This window comes from Lycorma delicatula, chromosome 3, assembly GCF_047948215.1.
Source record: "Lycorma delicatula isolate Av1 chromosome 3, ASM4794821v1, whole genome shotgun sequence".
Lineage (NCBI taxonomy): Eukaryota > Metazoa > Arthropoda > Insecta > Hemiptera > Fulgoridae > Lycorma > Lycorma delicatula.
In genome coordinates this window covers 215,149,450-215,170,280 of record NC_134457.1, presented here as the reverse complement: position 1 = coordinate 215,170,280, position 20,831 = coordinate 215,149,450, and the positions used below count along the sequence as shown (strand labels likewise).

Sequence of the window (20,831 nt, the reverse complement as noted above, 5' to 3'; positions counted from 1 at the left end):
GGGCTAGTCTCAACATCCCTTGATCGCGATGGTCTGCGTACATAACCGTAAAACTCGGGCGATGGGGATATATGTATAGTCTAGTATTAATAATAAATAAATGAAGTAATTTTCTGACTAAACATGGTCGGATAATCAAGTAAATATGGTTTTATTACTGGATTTAAATGAAATATTATAGACTGTTTTAAGAAAGGAAACGTGTTTTCATAGTTACAACGCACCGACGTTAATACAGCATTCGAAACTAGCTGACTGAACCTTTCTGCCTCCAACTATTGCTACTGCTTAGTTTATGTTTATTGTACTGGGGATCAGCTGATGCAATAAACGGTTAAGTTGCCTCATTTACCGCAGCAGCGCTGTCGACCTCCCCACCACTCCGCTTTCTCTAGCCATCGATTCCTCACAACATCTGATCTAAGCTATTCTTTGTTTTCCGAATCAGTCGTTCACTGTTCTTCGTTTTAGTCACATCATAGCTTGGCAGTGTAATTAGTATCTATGAACGTTTTACATTATTTTATTGTTTGATTAACAATAGAATACTTACCGGTTTATTAATGTGATATAGTGCCAAGATTTTGAAGTGATATTTTAATTCGATCTTTATTATATATTTTTATTTTTAACATTTGTTATAAGAAATCTAGTGTTCTTTTTCGTTGAGTACTAAACCTTTTTTTTACAAAAAAAGAAGAAAAAAAGGGACTAAATTCAAAGTAGTACTTTATCCTATTCAATGAGAACTTCAAAAGTTTATAGAACATTAAGTTACAGTCGTGCTTTCACGGATTACAATTGTTCATATTTAAGTTTTTGTAGTGGTTGTTGCTGTGATTTTTGATCTTTTTTATTTAATTGTGACTAGTTTTTTTAATAACCGGCTTCAAAATTCCGATCGCTAACGGAAAAACTGACATCTCTGGGAGAACTGCTGAAGCGGCGACTCCTGAAGATATGGGCCAAATTGGTCATGATGTAAGTATGAGCACACGAAATTAATGTCTAATTAAAATAAATATTTTTATTTATTTTGAGATTTTTAAAAAATTTATTTGCTTTTATAATGTTTTTTCACAAAATTAATGGCCTTTTTTTTATAATGTAGGAGCTAGTACGTTTTTTTATGTTAAGACTAAAAACACCAAAATGATAGTTACATTAATTGATGTATAATTCTCTTCTTATTTTTAATTTTAATGTTGTAAATTATTTTTAATTAATATATTTGTTTACCGATTAACATTTTGCTGCAGTTTAAAGTAGTTGTTTTTTTCTTATTGTTGTATAGGTCTGTATTTCTTAGTAGTTGTTAATAATTTATTTTCATTATGTTCAGAATAGTTATTACAGATTCTTTTGTTGTTTACAGATTTAAATATTTATTAAAATGTATTTTTATAACTATGTAATGCTAGATTTTTATTAAATGATTAATTAAATTTTTAAACTCTTTGTTGTTGTATAGTTAACCAAATATATATTTTGTTGAATATAAGTTTTTTAATTTTTATATCTAATATTGTATTAAGATTAAAAGTTCGTTCGTTTGTTAATTCGCTATTTGTAAATACCGGTAACTGTCGACCACGCCGTGCCGGTAAAATGCCGGTGGTGCGGCAGCATACTACCGGCATATAAAATTACTGTTTGTAACTAGTTGCGCATGCTCGGCTGTTGCTATGACTAACTTTACGTAGTTTTAAAAGTAGTATTTAAGTAGTACAAATTTTATCGACTGTTCATTTAAATTTACGAATTGTCGTCTTAACGGATTTTATTGAGATCGGGCTGAATTGATTCTGTTGATAAATTTGAATTAATGAAATTAAATCTTTTTTTTATTAATATTGTAATAATTTTAAATATTATTTTGATTCATTCGGTTTTTTCTGGTTTTTACAAAATTATTAAATTTCCCCGAGCGCATTTAGTTGCATTTTATCATTAAATAAAAAAAAAACTTTTTCATTTCCTTTTTGTATGTATCACTATTTTCTAAGAATATTACACTCTCCTGAGCTTACTGCCTATAAAAAAACAAAACTCGCGACGGAAAACCGCAGTCGCATGAGAAATCACAGTCGTCTTCAAAGGAATCGGCTAATAGTTTATTTACTTAAATAAATAAACCCTGTTATCTATATACTGGTACGGTGCGATAGGCGTGCCGCGTATCTCCTTTTGTCCACTTCGTTGTGAAACTAAGTCTCAGTACTTCATAATAGTTTATGACCTTTAACTGGAAAGAATAATCTTCACAGAGGTCTTAAATATTATGACGGTAATGGTTTTTTAATTTTTTAAACGGCTTGTTTAAGTTTATTGATTATCTGTTTACACAATTTTTTTTTCAGATTATAAAGTTACAAAAAGTAGTGTTAAAAAACTATCTACATAAGATTCGATATTCCATACAGTAATATATTTTTTTTATCAACTTGATATCAGCGTATGAAATTAAATTTTTTAAGAAATATTGAGAAAATATTTTTACTGTAAATATGAAGAAAAAAGATGATAGTGAAAATATCTAATTTATTTTACACTTTTTTTAAGCATTTTTTGTTAATTGAAGATTGCTTCTTGGAAAGCGAAATGCATATAAAAATATTTTTTAAATAGATTACACTTGAAGAATTTTTTTGTACTGAAATTATTTATTTGTTTATATCAAATAATCTTTTGACTTTGTTTTTAATAAAAAAAATTGAAATTAAGTGTTTTTAAAATAATTTTTTATTTTAAACGTTACGTAGTGTCTGTTACGTGAAAAGTATAACTTTTACGTTTGAGTTAGCCTGATATTTAAATAAAATAATCAATTTTATGACAATGTATTTGTTTTACAAACTTATACATTATTACTCGATAGGTATTTCTTTCTGACTGTGTAAATTTTATAACGTACAGTTATACACTTAATAAATAAACAAATTATTTTTGAATGAAAATTACTGAATATGAAAATTCAACTTAAAAAGACTCCAACCGTATATTTTGTAACAGTATTTTGAAGAAAGTTGTTAGAATTAATAAAACTTTATTTGAGCATGCTTTATTATTATTATTATTTTTAATTTTTTTTTTAATTAAAAAGCGTATATATTATCATTTTGAAAATAAAGTTCAAAGTTAAACGAAATAATTTTTCACTTCTTAAATTATTTATTTTTTTAAATTGTTCATTCTTTTTAGTTACCAATATGAAAATTAAATATATTAAAAAGTATATTTTTATTATTTATTAAAAAAATTCGTTATTATTGCTATTTTTAATATTTCATTTATTATTATTTTTAAATTAAGTTTTTTTAAACCTTTCACTTGTTTATTAATCAAGATAATGCAATTGTTAGTTAAGTAAAATTATTACTACATTTTTTTAATAGTAATTAATCACCTTGATATGTTTTTTTTTATGCTGATTGTATCGTTTATTTTTGCTGATAATTTATCATTTATCTTTTCGTTCAATTTATGAGTAATAATAATTATTAATGATTAAAGTACAGTGTAAAGGATTACTAATAAAAGTGTTACGTTACGATAGGTCAGTAACATGTAAAGACTCCCGGCTGCTACTTAAGATATAACTGAATCATCAGATATATATGTCTACTTTAGTACGATCGTTTTACGTACATTTCACATTTATTACTGAAATTGAAACTAAACGTGTTTTGTTTCAAATTATAACTTATATTTAAACCGAGGATAAAGTCATTTTAATTAGTCGAACGCAGACGTGATCAATGTATCCTCGGCTGTACTGTGAGTGTATACCACATTGTCTTTTCTTTGTTTGCAGTAATGCCCATTTCCTCGTATTTCGTATCCTTGAATGCAGGTGTATGCGTGTGTGTATAAGTGTATGAATCTTTTTTATCTTGAATGACATGCATGTCATGTTATGTGTGCTTTTTATTAACGCATAATATTATCGTGTCGAACGAAATAATCGTGACAAGTGTGTGATTAATATTTTATTTCCTCGACATGAGTTTTACATTACGCATTCATTTCCGGTCAGTTTTTTTTTATTATTTCTTAGAGATCGCCGTAAAGCTTTATTCACCTTTTTTAGGAAACCAATACATTTTATTATTGCTTTAATTCTTTTTATTAATATAATTCTTTTATTTATTTTTTATTCAGTACTAATGTTTTTTTTAAAATAGTAATTGTATTTAAAATCTATTCAGCCAGGCCAAGTCGCGAACCCAAGATATTTCGGAATCGTGTCTGAGACACCGAGTAGTTCAGCTCTTGTTCTTGTTCGGCTCTAATCAAATAATCATGAGACAGTGCCGTTAATTTTAAAACAACATCCATTATATCGGTAATAGGAACATTCAAGCCGTTTAAAAGAAATGACACCTTAATCTACATTAAATTGGGAGTCCTACTCTGTTACAGAACAGTTTCGTCGATAGGTAAGTGTCGATCGGTTATTTTATCACTGCTCTCTGAATCATTTCGAAGTCTGATTTACTAGTTAGTTTTATTTTACTAACGTATTCTGTCGTAAGTTATTATTTATTATCATTTTAAAAAAAATTATTTATTTTTTTTTAATAAAAACATTTTGAATATATTTAATCGTGCCTTTAGTAATAGAAGTAGTATTAATGCGCACAGTTGCTTTGTTTTTATATTGAAAATTGGTTCAAAAATTATTTTTATAAATTTCGGTCCGGTTACTTCTATGCTTTAATATATTGGCTTTATATATCAGGAACGGTTTGTTTTTCTTTCTTTCTTTTTATTTAAAAATATGTTTATTCATGTCTTAAGCTGGAAATTTGTTCGTAAATAATTTTAAAGAGTACTGAAAAATAAAATACCGACCCTGACTGAGATTTGAATCTGGAATATTGAGGATGGAAGGATGAGATGTTATCATCGCTCCACCATGAATGTCGGTTTGACGCACAACTTAATTCATTTTCTATGAGAAACTGCTTATTTTATTAATTTTCTGGTAAATTTGGTCGAGTGGGTAAAATATTTTTAACGAAATTACACCGTATTACAGATTTTATCGTCGCGTTTATTTAATTATTATAATAATAATTACATTAAAAAAATAAAATATAAACCTTTCCAAAAGTATTTCCAACAACTAAAATTTTTACAATTTTCTTTTTATTTGTTGTTTTATCAAATCTAATTTTTTTTTCCTAACATGCGATACATTATTTTAATCTGTTTTTTTAATGCTGAAAACGAATATGAACTTAGAATCTTTCTATCACCTATCATTTTTGAAAAAAAATTAAATTAAAGGATTTTTTCATTTTTCAACGTATAGTTAGCATTTTAAGCTCCTATATTGTATTTTGTTAGCTCTTTTTTATCGTTCAATTTTGTTATGTTATTAACTTAATTTGTAAGCTTTAAATAAACAATACTAGACAAAGAATTAAATCATATCATAGTCACATATTATGACATGATATCTAATAATGAAGAGTGCGCCTTCATGAACAAGATTAATCATTTCTGTGCAGGTCAAAACGTGTAAAAAAAATTGAAATACATTTTAAAAATACACTATTTTAAAAAAATAGTGAAAAATTGTATTTATAGATCTGTATGTACGCAAAAAAGCAATTCAAGAAATGGTATCGCGCTTAGAGAAACATTAACATTTTTTTTTATCTATCGGTGTTATTATTTTATTAATTATCACCATACGTCTTACAGGAGTCGGTGTAATTTTGTAACGTGTTCTTTCCTAGATGGCCAAAATTATCATCTGTTTTTTTTTTAAACTTGTTTTTATATCTAGAACTGATTGTTTTACCAAACGGTTGAATTTATTAAAATTTTTTCCGGTTTAACAAAAAAATTAGTTGGGAACAGTTTTAAGAAAATAAGTTTATATATTTACGAATCAAATTTTGAGTGTTACTAATTCCGGAAAGTCATTCCTATTGCGTGTATTATTTCATTTAATTTCTTCCTCTTAACAAAATGACTAATATTTTATTCACTATTAATAAAAACAGTGTATGTTGAAAAATAAATGAAAAAACATAAAAGTAACTGTTTTATTAGTCTTTTATTTTTACAAAACACACCTTTAATTGTAATACTTAAATGTATTTCTTTAAGTTATACAGTTATGCATCGTTTCTATTTTATTATGCAATAAGGAATTTACGTGAAATAAAAATTGACTGATGTAACGGATTAATAATAACCTTTTTTTTACCTCATTTGTTTAGAATTAACGTTGATTATTTTTAAGTGTAAATTTTTTTTTTTTTGTCTTCAGTCATTTGACTGGTTTGATGCAGCTCTCCAAGATTCCCTATCTAGTGCTAGTCGTTTCATTTCAGTATACCCTCTACATCCTACATCCCCAACAATTTGTTTTACATACTCCAAACGTGGCCTGCCTACACAATTTTTCCCTTCTACCTGTCCTTCCAATATTAAAGCGACTATTCCAGGATGCCTTAGTATGTGGCCTATAAGTCTGTCTCTTCTTTTAACTATATTTTTCCAAATGCTTCTTTCTTCATCTATTTGCCGCAATACCTCCTCATTTGTCAGTTTATCCACCCATCTGATTTTTAACATTCTCCTATAGCACCACATTTCAAAAGCTTCTAATCTTTTCTTCTCAGATATTCCGATTGTCCAAGTTTCACTTCCATATGAAGCGACACTCCAAACATACACTTTCAAAAATCTTTTCCTGACATTTTTGATGTAAACAAATTATATTTCTTTCTAAGTGTAAATACGTTGAAATAATTTTTACTTTTTTCATGTAAAAATTATCTAATACAGTACATTAACACTTAATTTTTAGTTCTTAACATAATGACAAAAAACCTGTCGAGATCAATTTATTTATTTATAAAACTTAGATTTTGTTATAGTTTACAGAGTAAAATCTCAAAATGTAAAAAACAAATTTTAAAAATTATCTTTTTCTAGACTAAATGAGATTAAGTTATATTTATTAGCACTAAAATTATTAATAGTTTTTACATGTTCACCGTCACTTTCTTTTAATTGTTTTTAAAAAAGTTATAAAATAGCTGAGAAAGAAGATGCGATATCATATGAAAGTGTAAATATCGGTACAACTATTGTAAACGTGCATTCTCAGTTTACCTAATAAGCTAATTTGGTCTGAACTAAATAAAGTTGCCGCATATATTTATCGGCTTCCAGATTGTTATGATACAGTCTTTTTATTAAATATAAATTATATATAGTCTTGCTTATTGTTTAGCGATTACTTTGATAGAAAAGCACAAGCCTACACGTATAAGTGAGCTTGAACGGTTTTTTTATTTCTGTATGCTGTGTAAGAATATTGAACTGTAATTTTAGAATCGCTCGAAGCTATAATGAATCAAATTGCGTACATCGGATCGGTAATATGTCGGGTGAGTTATACAGTCTAAGTGGCGGATTAAATAGTTAATTTTCTTACCTTCCGAATAATTTAAAGAATTATTGAGTGTTATTATGTTACATTTATTTCAAATTAAGTCGCTGCTTTCGGCCATATCATAATTCAGTTTTTTTTTGTTACGGTGAAAGTTTGTCGTTATCTAAGTTAATGGAATATCCCAAAACGTCTAGAATTACTTATTATTTTTCTAAGAAAGTAAATCTCGTTGGTTAATGTTTATCCTGTGACTTCTTTCAATCGATTACATTTGATTTGTGTATTTATATCGAATTATTTCACGTTTAATTAATTTTCCTCCATTTGTGTTTGATTATGTCTTCATTAACTGGTTTCTATCAAGTCGTAATTAAACCGGTGACCAGTAGATAATTTTTTTTTAAATTTGGTTAATTAATATATAATTTTAATTATGATATTCGTATCTTTCGTTGTAAAAGCTGTTCGCAATTCTGAAATAATGATATTAAATACGAGATATATTCGTAAAGTAACGGTCGTCGGCTAATATTTAAATATTAGCGGGTTTGAACACAGTTTCACGCATGCAAGGCCATCTATCGGTTATTTACGAAACCACTGCAGGTGCTTTGATTTATTAGTTGTATTCATGCCGGTGAATGCATATCGTAATGTACGCGACGATCGTTTCTCCCGTCAATTGTGAATTGATTCGATTTTTGTGTGTAAAAGGATGTTCAGCTGCTGAAATTCACGTGCCTAGTGTAATGTAGGTCGGGACCTACAGTAATGAGTAAAGGAAAGATTAGACAGAGGTGTCGAGACTTCAAAAATCGCCGCACAAATGTCATGACGAAGAGCAGAGTGGCAGGCCCGGTATTCAGACGAATGAAATCGAAACAAGTGAACCGAAACCTGCGATGTGATCGGCGATCAGCGCTCTGGTTGATGATTTTCCGCGTGTTGGACGCATCTCTATTTACATGATTGTCACAGAAAAGCTCAGATATCAAATTGTGTGCAAGGTGGATTCCGAAACTGCTCACCGGCCGACACAAAGCGCAAAGAATGTTTAGTGGACGAACGTATTTGGACCGCTATCGACAAAGATAGAGATGATTTGTTTTCCCACTTTGTTACGGGCGACGAGATATGGATATCCTACACCAACGCAGAATCGAAACGATGCAGTGGCGCCATTCAAGTTCCCCTAAACCGAAAACGTTTAAATAATCTTCGTACTCGAGTCGAAAAATGTTGGTTACAGTTTTTTTGGGACGAAAAGTGCGTCATTTTGGTTGATTTCATGGAATGTGGATCAAAATTTACAGCTGACCTTTACTACGTGACGCTCACCAAACTGAGACGTGTAATCCAAAATCGACGACAAACTGTCGCCCGGCGTAATCCTCCTTTACGACAACGCGCGTCCTCACACCGCTGCCTTAACCAAGAAAAAGATTCAAGAGTTTCGTTGGTAATTTTTTGACCACCCTCTATATAGTCTCCACCTTGCACCTAGCGACTACTTCCTCTTCTTGCGTTTGAAAAAGGGGCTTGGTGGACAACGGTTTAAAAACGACGAGCAACTCGTGACTGCCGTTGTCAACTTCAATTTCCAGGCGGCGAACTACTACACAGGCGGGTTAAAGAAACAAATTCAGCGTTAGGAAAAGTGCTTAGAACTTAATGGCGATTATGTAGAAAAGTGAAGTCGATACGTAGTAAACTAAAACTGTAAGTGAAAACCTTTTGTTAATTTTTTTTTTAATGACCATACGGCCCGTACTTTATGAATATGCCTCTTATGATATTAGATTTATATATGATCAAGTTGACATTAGGACGTGAACATTTTTCAACCTGTTGCAGTTCATTTTTATTAGTCTTGTACTTACTATTAGACCATTTATTATTCTACAATAGCCATTCATTATTACACCAGAAATCTTAATAAGCTTTACTTGTCCGTTGTTCAATGATTAGATCGGTTTGAATGGATATTTAATTAATTTATTATTTTACGATGTAGAAATTAAATTGCTCGATAAGTTATTAAATGTAAACGAGATTAAAAATCGATATCTACAGTTTTTACGCAGATATATATTCAAATCCTATGTAAGTTGATCTTATTCCACGGAATTCGGGAATGTTATTCTTTTCATAAACGTATTTTAATGTTTTGCATCATCATCGTTAAACGGTATCTGATTTTAGGCAGGTTCCTTGTACTATGATGCCTGGTCTCCATTCTCTATTCCCAGTTAAATTTTAATCCTGGTGGATTTTTTCCCTTTATATAAATCCATCATTTTTAGTTTTTCCGGCTTGTTTTTTTAAATTTTTTTTCATGATTTTTTGCAACCAGTAAGATTTCTTATTTTTAATAAATGATCAGATTTAGCTTCTATTCTCTTTCACTTTCTTTACCGGTTTTTAATTTTTCAATCTGTTTTTCTTACCTTTTAATCGGCTCCAGGCTTTTCTATGCGTACATTTTTAGCGTTTCCGTCTTTATTTTTTTAAATAACCGTTTTTTTTCTCTTAAATGCTTCCTTATTTAGCCATCGCTATTTCTGTTTTTATTTCGTTTTCACTTTTGTAATCGTTTGTTTACATCGTACCTAAGTATCTGCGTTATGTTACTTGTTCAGTCGTTCCTTCTATTGTACAGATATTCATTAGCATTTTTTTCTGTAATCTTAGTTAATTTTATTTTTCTAGCGTTAAATTTCATTCCGTATTCTAACGTAATGCATTATAATATTGGAATAATCTCTTAATAATTTTGTGCTTTATCGTATATATCAATAGTGTGACGTAACGTATCGGTTTACCGTTTAAAAATTAACGGTTGAGATTCCCATCGGTTTAAATGGAAATTTTCTTTAGTTTATTCTCCTTTTACCAATCCGTTAATAATTAAGATTATCAAATTACGTATACACTGTACGTGTTATATGTATTACTAAAACGTATAGTTAAAAAAAGTAAATAAAAAATATTCCTATCTTTACTCGTGAGAGTCGAAGTAGAATTTCTTTTTTAACTAACGATCTTCGTATCCAAACCGACCATCGGAAAAACTAATCCAAAGATAAAACTACGCTCCAAAATGCTCAATTTTTACTTTTATCACTTTTTCTCAAAAACAATAACTTTTTTCTTATAAGAAAGAACAGGTGAAAAGGAAGGGGTACTTTTTATTGGTGATTTACAGTTATTGTTATAGGTTTTTTTTTAATATTGCATTAAACTGAATTTTTTCCATAAGTAATCGTAACATAAGTTTTTTATTTCTTGCTGAAAACAATATTTTTTACAATATTGTTGTTTACTTAATGTTGTTATTTACATTAATACGTAAGGGAAATTAATAAACATATTATTCAGTTAATCCTGCTTTCAGCATGTGCCAAATCTTATTCAGATTTAAATTTAATTTTTTTTTCCAGTAATAGTAATTTTATAAGAAATTTTGTGTATTTTCTCTTGCGTGTGGAAATAGTTGTGTTGTAATAATACTACACGTTGTTGTGAAATTGTGTTATTATGTTAAAAGATTTAATCTTTTTGTGTGGTTAATTAGCGTGCACGGCTTTTGTATTCATATCTATTTATACTTTGTTGCGAATTTATTTAGATTATTGTTTTAATATCCACGAATTCTTAACAACATAATAATATTATTAATAATTTATATTTTAATTTTGTGGGCTGTATTAACGTCATATAGCTTATATTTTTACTGTAATTTTCTTATCTTTGTTATTTTGAGTATTTTATCTATTTATTTATTATTTTTTTATTAAAAGAAATTCTTATTAACAACGTCACTTTTAGAAATAGTAACTCATTAAATTTTTTACGTGGATTGTTTCACGTTTTGACCGTTTAATGATTGTAAAGCTGATTCGCTAAGTTTTTATCAGTCATATTACGTCCGTAATTGATGCATAATAATTGTATTACTACTATTATTATATTTTCAATAATATTATAATTTGTAGATATATAATTATTTCGTAAGATTGCGTTAAAAATATTTTTTTCTTATATTAGCCGATTTTTCTTTTCGACATAATTTTGTTGCCAGTGTGCGCGCTCAATGGTGTATTTGTGATTTTATTCTGAAGCGCATCCTTTATTCACTACCTTCCAACCGCTATTGCAGAGTAAAGCTTGTGTATTATCTTATGCGTTAGCAATGCTCTTAAAGATTGGCTTTTAATTACTAATCGGAATATTTTTTAAACAAAAAAAATATTTTTCATGATGGGTGGTCACCATTTACTCATTCAGAAATTTCTGTCTATAGCATTGACTTATTCAAAAACACCTATATAAAAATAGATGTTTTCTAATTTCTCCCCGCCCAGGTTTAAAATAAAGGGTTTTCCAGTTATAGGTGATTTTAAACCGTTTTAATAAGTAATGGTTTAGACCGGTTTGTTCTTTAATTAGCTGATTAAACACATTTGTTCATTAATTTAAAGCAATCATTGATACGATAGGACAGAAATTATATTTGAAGAAAAAAATTTTAGGTATCTGCTGAAAAGAAAGTACTTTCAACAGTCAGTTTATACCGTAAGTTTTGTAACTGTTGTTCGTAAGACAAGATACTTGCTAATTATTTTCTTATGAAGGTTAATAATGTACATTGCCGCTATAGTGGAAAATATTTTTACTTAAGAATTTCATATCGTTAGTGAGTTTTCATGCCGCAAATAATTTTTTTTTAAATTATCCTTGACTGAAGTAAATATTATTTTAAAAAATTGGCCAGTAATTTAAAATGCCCCAAAAACGTATTTAAATGTGTGAGGACTATGAAAAAAGGGTTAGGTTGTCAGATTAATGGGGATATTTCTAGAATGTTTTCGCTCGTGTTATTATTGATCAACCAGCGTTAAAAGATTATCAAATAAGGCATAATTTATTTTTTCTGGTATTTTGAAGACAAATACGTGAAATGAAATCGCTTACCTATTAACATCAAACTGTTAAGATAAGAAACCCCGCATTTTTTTTACCGTTACTATGAGACTATTTATTAAACCTTTTTAATTATTGCTAGTATAATGCGATTCACTCCGGACTCGTTTACATTCCAAGAGAACTATTACTTTTTCCCCCGGTATGTATGCCGATACGAGGAATTTGTTTCTTTTAGGTCCATCACGATTATATGAAGTTTAATTTGATTTATTGTGCAAGTTCTGATTTTTAATATTTTTGAACCCGATTTGGAAGGTGGTAGATGTTTGAATTGTAAATTAGGTCACGTTTTCTTTTTTTTTGTATTCATAAATTGTACATTGAAGGTGACTTTTTTCTGTCTGTCACTTTTTTTTGTGATTCAAACCGGTCTTTAGAAAAGATTTACGTTTTGAAGAATGCGCGTAGTATATCATTCTTTTACAATTGCGATTTCTGTATTTTACTTATTATTTATTGTATATTAAATGCGAAATTATTTATTGTATATTAACTGCGAAAGGTCGTTTTGAAAAACATTCCAATATATTATAATAATTTAAGATCATGATCTCGTTTCGTGATCGTGCTTTTCAACGCACTTTTTTTGTTAATGTTAAATCCCAGTATTTACTATACAATGTTTTTCCTTAATTGTATTTCAGAAAATAATATTTTCGTTTTTCTTGCAATTTTTACGTTTTACTTCTGCTAAAAATAGGAATACATAATAGTGTGATAATTCGGTTAAATGCATTTCAAGTAACTATACCACAAATTTCAATTTGTAGGTCGATTTGGGATCATTTAACAACCCCGAACGGTAGATTTATCGGGCTAACGAAGGCCCGCCCGGTCTATTGAAACACTTTCTTTGGTAATTGTGAGCCTGAACGTCCTCAACTTAAATATCTGTTATATTGGAATATGATGGACAATCGAACCAGTACAAAACAGAAACACATACAATAGTCGTCGGAAAGTAGTCTTTATCTTAATTTAGACGAAGGCGAGCGTAGGTCAAGTTTTTTAACGTTATATTGATATATTGCGCGATACGTTAACACACGGAATCAACATAATATTAATCAAACAACGTAGGCTCGCTTTGCTCGCTAACGTCGTCTGATTGACGTTAAAAATAAAATTTATATGCAATAAATAATACGTATAGGTGATTTATTTTAATATTGGCAAACAATTGGATTTCAGTAGGGGTCCAGTATAACCGATAAATACCGATATTCTTTTTTTGTACACCCTGTAAATCCAAATTACTGTTTCAGATCTTTTTTCCCAAAACAATTTTTACATTTAACAATATAATACCTTGTAGAGTTAGCTACACCGACTATCACACACGCCAATTTACTGCCTATCACACAAAAGTATATTATTCCCGGTACAGTAATTGTTAGCGATTGCTGGAAGATATATAATTGTTTGCGACACGAGGGCTACCAACATTTAGAGATGAACCACAAATATAATTTCATGCATCCGGACGCGGGTGCTCATACACAAACAATGGAGCGTGCGTGGCGAGAAGTGCGTTCAAAAAGTTCCTCGGTAGGTAATTGTAAGCACCAGTTGCACGGACATCTCGCACAATTCTTTTTCAAAAGAAAATACAGGGACTATAAGACCCGTTCAAGACATCATTTATGGTCCAGTCTTGCTTCACTGTACCCTGATTATATGATGGAGTTGCCCGACAACGCTACTGCCAATACAGATTCTGAGGAAGAATAATGAGGTAATTTCATTCTTCCGACTTTTGAAACTTGTATTTTTAATAATTATGTAACATATTTTTCAACATACTTCAATTTGAAAAAGATTAAGGTTGAGGACGTTCAGGCTCATAATTACCCTGTTTTTCTATGTGTGTATCTGTTAATGTAAATTTTTATTTGTATTATTGAAGTATATTAAACCGATTAATTTGTTGCTGTAACTTGGCAATTAGTATAATAGATTTAAATTTGTATAATTAATCTAAACTATTAAAATAAATACGTTTATTTACATTATATTCCAAAAGAGACGCGTTGTTGTGTTCGTATAATGAAGGTTATTTAAAGGAAATTGATAGTATCGCGTAAGTACTGTGGTGGTGTGTTGTGTGGCGGTCGGGGAACAAAAGTAGTAAACAAGTATATTGTGAGCGAGATAGAACGACCGTGTCAGTGAGATAAAGCGAAACAGATAGACAGATAGTGTAAGTACTGTGTAGTAAACAAAACAAGGTCATTTCATAACACTACATCCGTAAATAATGTATGATCGGTTTAACTAATTAAAATTAACGTAATTTATTACAGTTTATATTTAAGTACGCTGGGTGTTACAATGTATAATTAACCCCCTTTTAAGAAATATCTAGGCACGGATATATGTTGGTAGTTTTGAATTAATTTAATATGATTATACAATAGTTACTTGAGAATATTTTTATCTAATTAAAATCTTATCTGGTAATTATCATCGTGTATTTTTAATAATAATAATAATAATATTTTTTAATGATTTATTCAGTAATATGTCAAGAATATTTGTTATATTTGCTTAGAGGTTTTTTGTTTTTAATTTAGTACACCAAAAATAAATAATTATTGTTATTATTAATGCCAGGAATATGGAAATTTCTTGTTCTATAATTATTATAATAATATCATTATCTTTACCGATGAGTTTGAAGCTTGATAACTCGTTCTATAATAATTGTAAAAAAAGTAGAGCGCTATCTTATTTAATTTCCCAATTAGTTTACTGTTATCTAACCAATTTCATTTTACTGTTGAAATTTTTCTAAAGAATCCTAAAGGGATCAAAAAAAAGAAATATACCGTTTATTAGATAATTTTTAACCTTATTCAAATTTATGCCCGTTTGAAACGCTAAAAAATCTCTTAATTACTTTATCTTTTCTTGTATTGCTTATTAGCCTTCCCGGTTTTCCTTCCTTTGATTTAATGATTTACTTTTTAATTTCTTGCTCGGTTAACTTGGCTTGTGACTGACTCGTATAAGAGGAAATAGAATTTTCAAGTTGAAACATGTTAGAACTTGTCACAACAATTATGCTATCACAGATGTATTATTACAAGGAAATTGATAAAATTTTCCCTATACTTCACTCGTAATGTTACGCGTTCAAATTCATACAAATCGTTGGGCTAAATTAAACATAAAGAAAAATATCTGAGAAAGAGGCGTATTCTCTTGTACACAGTAAAAGATTAATTGATGTAAGATGGACAGTGCTTTAACGAAAAATTTCGAAGTAAGATTTGCTTTGTAAAAAAATATTTATTTTTTCTTATTCTCCTTTTTTAAATTAGCTTAATTTCGTTAATTCTTAGCTGCGATACGCTAACGTTTAATTTAATTGGCCAAAGGTACTAACCCCTGGATTTTCCTTAATTTGTTTAGAAAAAATATATAAATTAATTTATAAATAATATATAAATTAGAATATTCAGTTTTTTTTTTGTATTTAAAGGATGTAATGTCGTCTGTAAAAGTAAAGAGTTATAACCGAATTGTATTTTAATAAATAAATATATTGAAAAGAACTCTCCTTGACAATTGTGACGTAAAACAGCCCGGTTTTTTCCGTTTAATCTCTAGAAAAGTTTTCCAGTATTAAGTAAATTGCTGTTGGTTTAAAGTACGGGGCGACTCGGTACAATTTCGGAATGTTTTTTCTTTTAAATTGTTCATTTTTTTAAAAGTATATATACTTGTAATATAGTGCACTATTCATTAAAAATACATGTCTTTTATGATTAAATAAAATTATTTTGTAAAAACGAAGGTATAATTAAAAATTTATATAATATATTTTTAATTATAACATTTATTATAAATCATAATCACAATTACTTTTATAAACATAATACAATACTGATTTTACTAATCGATAATTATACTACAGGATGAAACTTACTAATATGTTAGAAGTATAAAATTGAACAAATCTTCCTCATCCGTATGTCGGTAACGTCATTCTAAGTTATGAGATTCATTCGTATTTCATTTTTACAGTTCTAAAAAAAGTTAAAATAATCATTTTATTATTATATTTTACGTCTATTTTTTTTAGAATGATTAATTGATTACTTTATGATAATTATATATATATATATTTTATTTCATTGATTAGTCTATGTATTGTTTACGAGGAAAATAAGTAATAAAAATAAATTTACTCAAAATGAATGTTGCAATATAATAGGGAAATATGATATCTATATGTATTTATTTTTAGTATATATATGTTACGGTAAAACCCCGAATACCGGTAAATCTTAAGTTTTACCGGTAAATTCTAACATTTACCAAGTTACTTGGTGAAAGTCCGAAAAAATCTTCAAAACGCATTTAATTCGGACTTTTACCAAATCGTTTTGGTTATTGTTGACGATTACCATATTCTGTTGGTAAAATGACAATTCTGTAACGAATCACTTTTAAATAGGAAAGAACATAAATTTAAAAATGCTCTTTTCAATTTCGGGATTTCAGTTCAAAAATTGCATTAAAATTAATCAAACGTGAGAATAATAAATTAATAGTTAACTCTTAAATACACAGTCTGGGTCTAACACCCGGATTGTTTTTTAACCAATTTATTTTCAATTTTTGCTGCGGGAAAAAAGTTTTGAATCCCACAACTGAACGTTTTTTCATTAAATACAGTCATTTTGTTCGTTCAAACCGTTCTAAAACTTAAGGAAAGATATAAAAAACCTAAAAAAATATAACTAAAAATTCTGTTTTTTAAAATATAGCCTTCCAGTTTTCTGTTTATCGTAAAATTCGTCTTTCCGTTTACAAAACACCATGATTAAAAAAACATGCTGTTAAAAAAATGTGATTGAATTTTATTAAGAATCATTTTTACACAAAAAATTTAATCGATTATTCTTAATGGTAATTGTATTCTACAGGCTTTACGACGAACAGATGTTTGTGCAAATCTCCAAAATTACTTTGTAATTCTAAATGCCATAATATTCAACTTTGCTGCAATATATAATAACGTGTGAATTTCAAAATTTCGTACAATTGGAACACTAAGTTTAACAAAATTTTTCATTCAAAAAGTAATTAATATGATGAGCAAATGTTTCTTGCATACGAGTTATTAACTAATATTTGAGATGGACATTATTTTTAGTTGTAGAGTTTTTTTTTAATTTGTAGTCTCAAAAGGATTCATTTAATTATAACAAAGAACATATTGCTATTTACCGTTGTAGAAGTTTGCTGAAAGTTATTCATTCCTGAATATTAGTGTATATGAATTAATTACTTGTAAAGTTTTTGAAATGTCTTAGTATTATATAGCAAAATAAAGTTTTTTGTAATCTTCTGAAAAAAACCTGTTTCATTTTTCACCCGCAGTGCACTGAAATTCCGAAATTGGGAAGAGCATTTGTAAAAAGTTCATACTTTTGAGTGATTTCATTACAGAATTGTCAAATTTTACCAACAGTCTACGGTAAATGTCAGTGATGATCAAACCTATTTGGTAAAAGCCCAAAATAAATGTGTTTTCAAGATTTTTTCTGACTTTTATCAAGCGACTTGGTAAATGTTAGAATTTACCGGTAAAATTTAATATTTGCCGGTATTTGGGGTTGTACCGTAACATAGGATTTATTTTAAAAACTTACCTTATAATAATTAACAATATTTAAATTGATACTATCCTATCTTATAACTTAAGTATTTTATTATTATGAATTAAGCCGTAAAATTGATAAATAATGCGTTTTTATTATTAATTTGGTTTTGCTTGTCAAGACGAAACCATCTACGATTCTAAATTAACACCAATATTTCATATTTGCTATTTGAAGTATTTTAAGATTAATAATAATTACACGTATGTCCCTTCTCATGAATTATAATGATTTGCAGTACTCAATATTAGAAGGGCAAAAGGAATTTGGAATTTTTCAGCTAAGTACGTATTTAAGGAAATGTAAGCAAGATGTTGGGTAGGAAATTGATAAAATAGATTTTAATCGTTAAAAAATATTCTTTTCTATTTAAATTGTTAATTAAAATAAAAGATTATTTATAAAACCGATAAGGATGGTGTTGAACTTTCCTATTTGAATAGATAACCCACTGATAAATCTGAAAATCATTATTAACGCTTTAATTAATAATTTCCTTATCAGTGTTGAATAATATTTTAAACAAATAGTTTTAATTTAAAAAGCGTACCCCTTCTTCCCGTGACTCAAGAAGGGCTCTTTCACTTCCAGGAGAGAGAAAGAGAGAGAGACAGACAGACCGAACGCTCACGCACACACATATATATCTGTATGTATTTATACAGAATAGTTCCTTTTTTTCCCCGAAAATGTTGAATTATCGAGAAATTGAAAAACAAGCCCAGTACCTAAGACCTTCATTCTTTACTTTTTCCTGTTATACGTAATATTCAATAGAAAATAATGGGGTATGAAACAACTTATTTTAATAAATATTATTCGCTATAATATTTTGTAATTAAAATTAAAATTATTTTAATAAATATGAAATTTTCATACAGTGAAAAAACCTTATTCGCGATTTCGTTATTCTCTATGCAATATTTTGCGATGTCTTTTCTATTTTAGCGGCTAAAATTTTCCGTATTCGCGTACATTACATTATGTAATGACTTTAAAATATTAAAAGATTTAATAATGGTGCAGGTGGAGTATGAACGTAAAGAGATAAAAGATACGATCCCTGGAAAACAGTTAAATGTCATAACGGTTACCGAAGGCTTAAACTATCCCGTGATCTTATCCAGTTTTTTTTTATAGAGGTTGATCCATCTTTGAATAGAAGCTTAGTTTTTAAGCGCAAAATTGAAGATTCCATGCAAGAATACACAGAACTTCACACGGATTTAAAAACAAGAGCGAAACAAGGAAAAATTACAAATTTTTGTAAATGCAATCGAAAATACTGTTTTGTAAATTTCCTTTACAGTAATTTTATTTTTATATATACGTAGTAATTTGTTTTTGACTTTTTTGAACATACAATATCGTTTTCTAATATTGTACGTATTGTAGTGAGTTTTTAAATCAAACAGTTCGGTAAGTGTTTACGGGTAAATTAGGAAATATACTTTATACTTTTGGGTAGTGTACCTGTGTACTTTAGCAAACTAGTGGTTATAATTAGTGTTGCCATCTGCATTTTATCAATAATATCGCCCTATGTATGCATGATTTTTTTTTTCATTTTAGATAGAACCTAACCGTTCTTCCTTAAATGAGAATTAGTTCTATATTCGCGGTCTTGTGTATTCGCAGCATTTTTACGGTCTCTAATCACCGCGAATAAGTAGATATGTATAGAACATAAATATAATTTTCGTAATGAATTAGTGGTAGGATTTATATATTATAAATATATTTATTAGTAATTTACGATTATAATAATGACAATTTGTGTTTAAATTTAACGATACTTGGTGGGTGGGTGAGAGAAGTCATTCTTTATATAAATAATGCTTATGATTGATGAGGCAAGTCCTAAATTGTGATTACTTGAGAATAAGAATACAGCAGATTATAAAGAATTTACCATTGATATATCGTTTTTTTTCAATTTAATTCAAAAAATTATATCGAATTATATTTATTATTACCTAACTATTTTTTTTTTTTTTTTTTTTTAGCAAGTTACAGTAGTAAATTTGTAGTAAAACGTACATGAAAACGTAAAAATGGGCACTAAAACTAAATTCATAAATACAAAGAAACATTCATAATACATAATAACATAAATACAACCATTCTAGCATTCACAGACGACATTGCAACTTTCGCAAGACATGTAGACGACGCCAAAATCAAAATTCAAAAACCAAGCGAATGCGCAAGCAAAATTTGTCTACAAATTTTTTATGAAAAAACTAACTGGTTTTTTAATGACAAAGAGAACAAAAGTCAAATCCGTAAAATTTCCGACAACAAACAAGTAAGTAGAGTTCAAAAATGTAAATATTTGGGAGAAATTATAATTCCGAATGTAAATGAAAAAAACGGGATGAAGAATAAAGTACAAAAAATGGAAACTTTTTCTCATCTTACGAAGAACATTTGCAATAAAAAATCCCAGTCATGTAATTCCAAGTTGAGGCACTATAAAGCTGTAGTCATACCAGAAACACTGTATGGGGCAGAATTTCTGCGGTTTTTTTTTCAGTACAAGAAATAGCAAAAGTAGAAAAAAGAATTTTAAGAAAAATTTATGGACCAAAATATGTAGATGGAGTTTATAAATTGAAAAGTGAAAAAAAATTTATAAACATACAGAAAAAATAGAGAACTCAGTCCGGAAAAGATGATTACAGTTTTACGAACATTTATGCAGAATAAACGACCAAAGATTGTCAGAACAAATATTTAATTTCTGCGTAAGC

At 28.6% G+C, this 20,831-nt stretch overlaps 1 protein-coding gene across 4 annotated transcripts in view; it reads left to right on the top strand.

Moving 5' to 3' along the window:
* The first annotated feature begins 451 nt into the window (after positions 1-451).
* The window catches only part of Sesn (Sestrin), an 83,487-nt gene continuing 63,107 nt past the window's right edge, over positions 452-20,831 (top strand). For 2 of the 4 annotated variants that reach the window (XM_075361490.1, XM_075361489.1), the window contains exon 1: positions 452-981. In XM_075361490.1, the coding sequence (XP_075217605.1) occupies positions 961-981 (21 nt within the window). In that variant the 5' untranslated portion in view covers positions 452-960. Of the gene's footprint in view, positions 982-2,266; positions 2,288-4,279; positions 4,440-20,831 lie in introns of those variants that run through there. The other 2 variants (XM_075361491.1, XM_075361492.1) reach the window with 2 other exon arrangements.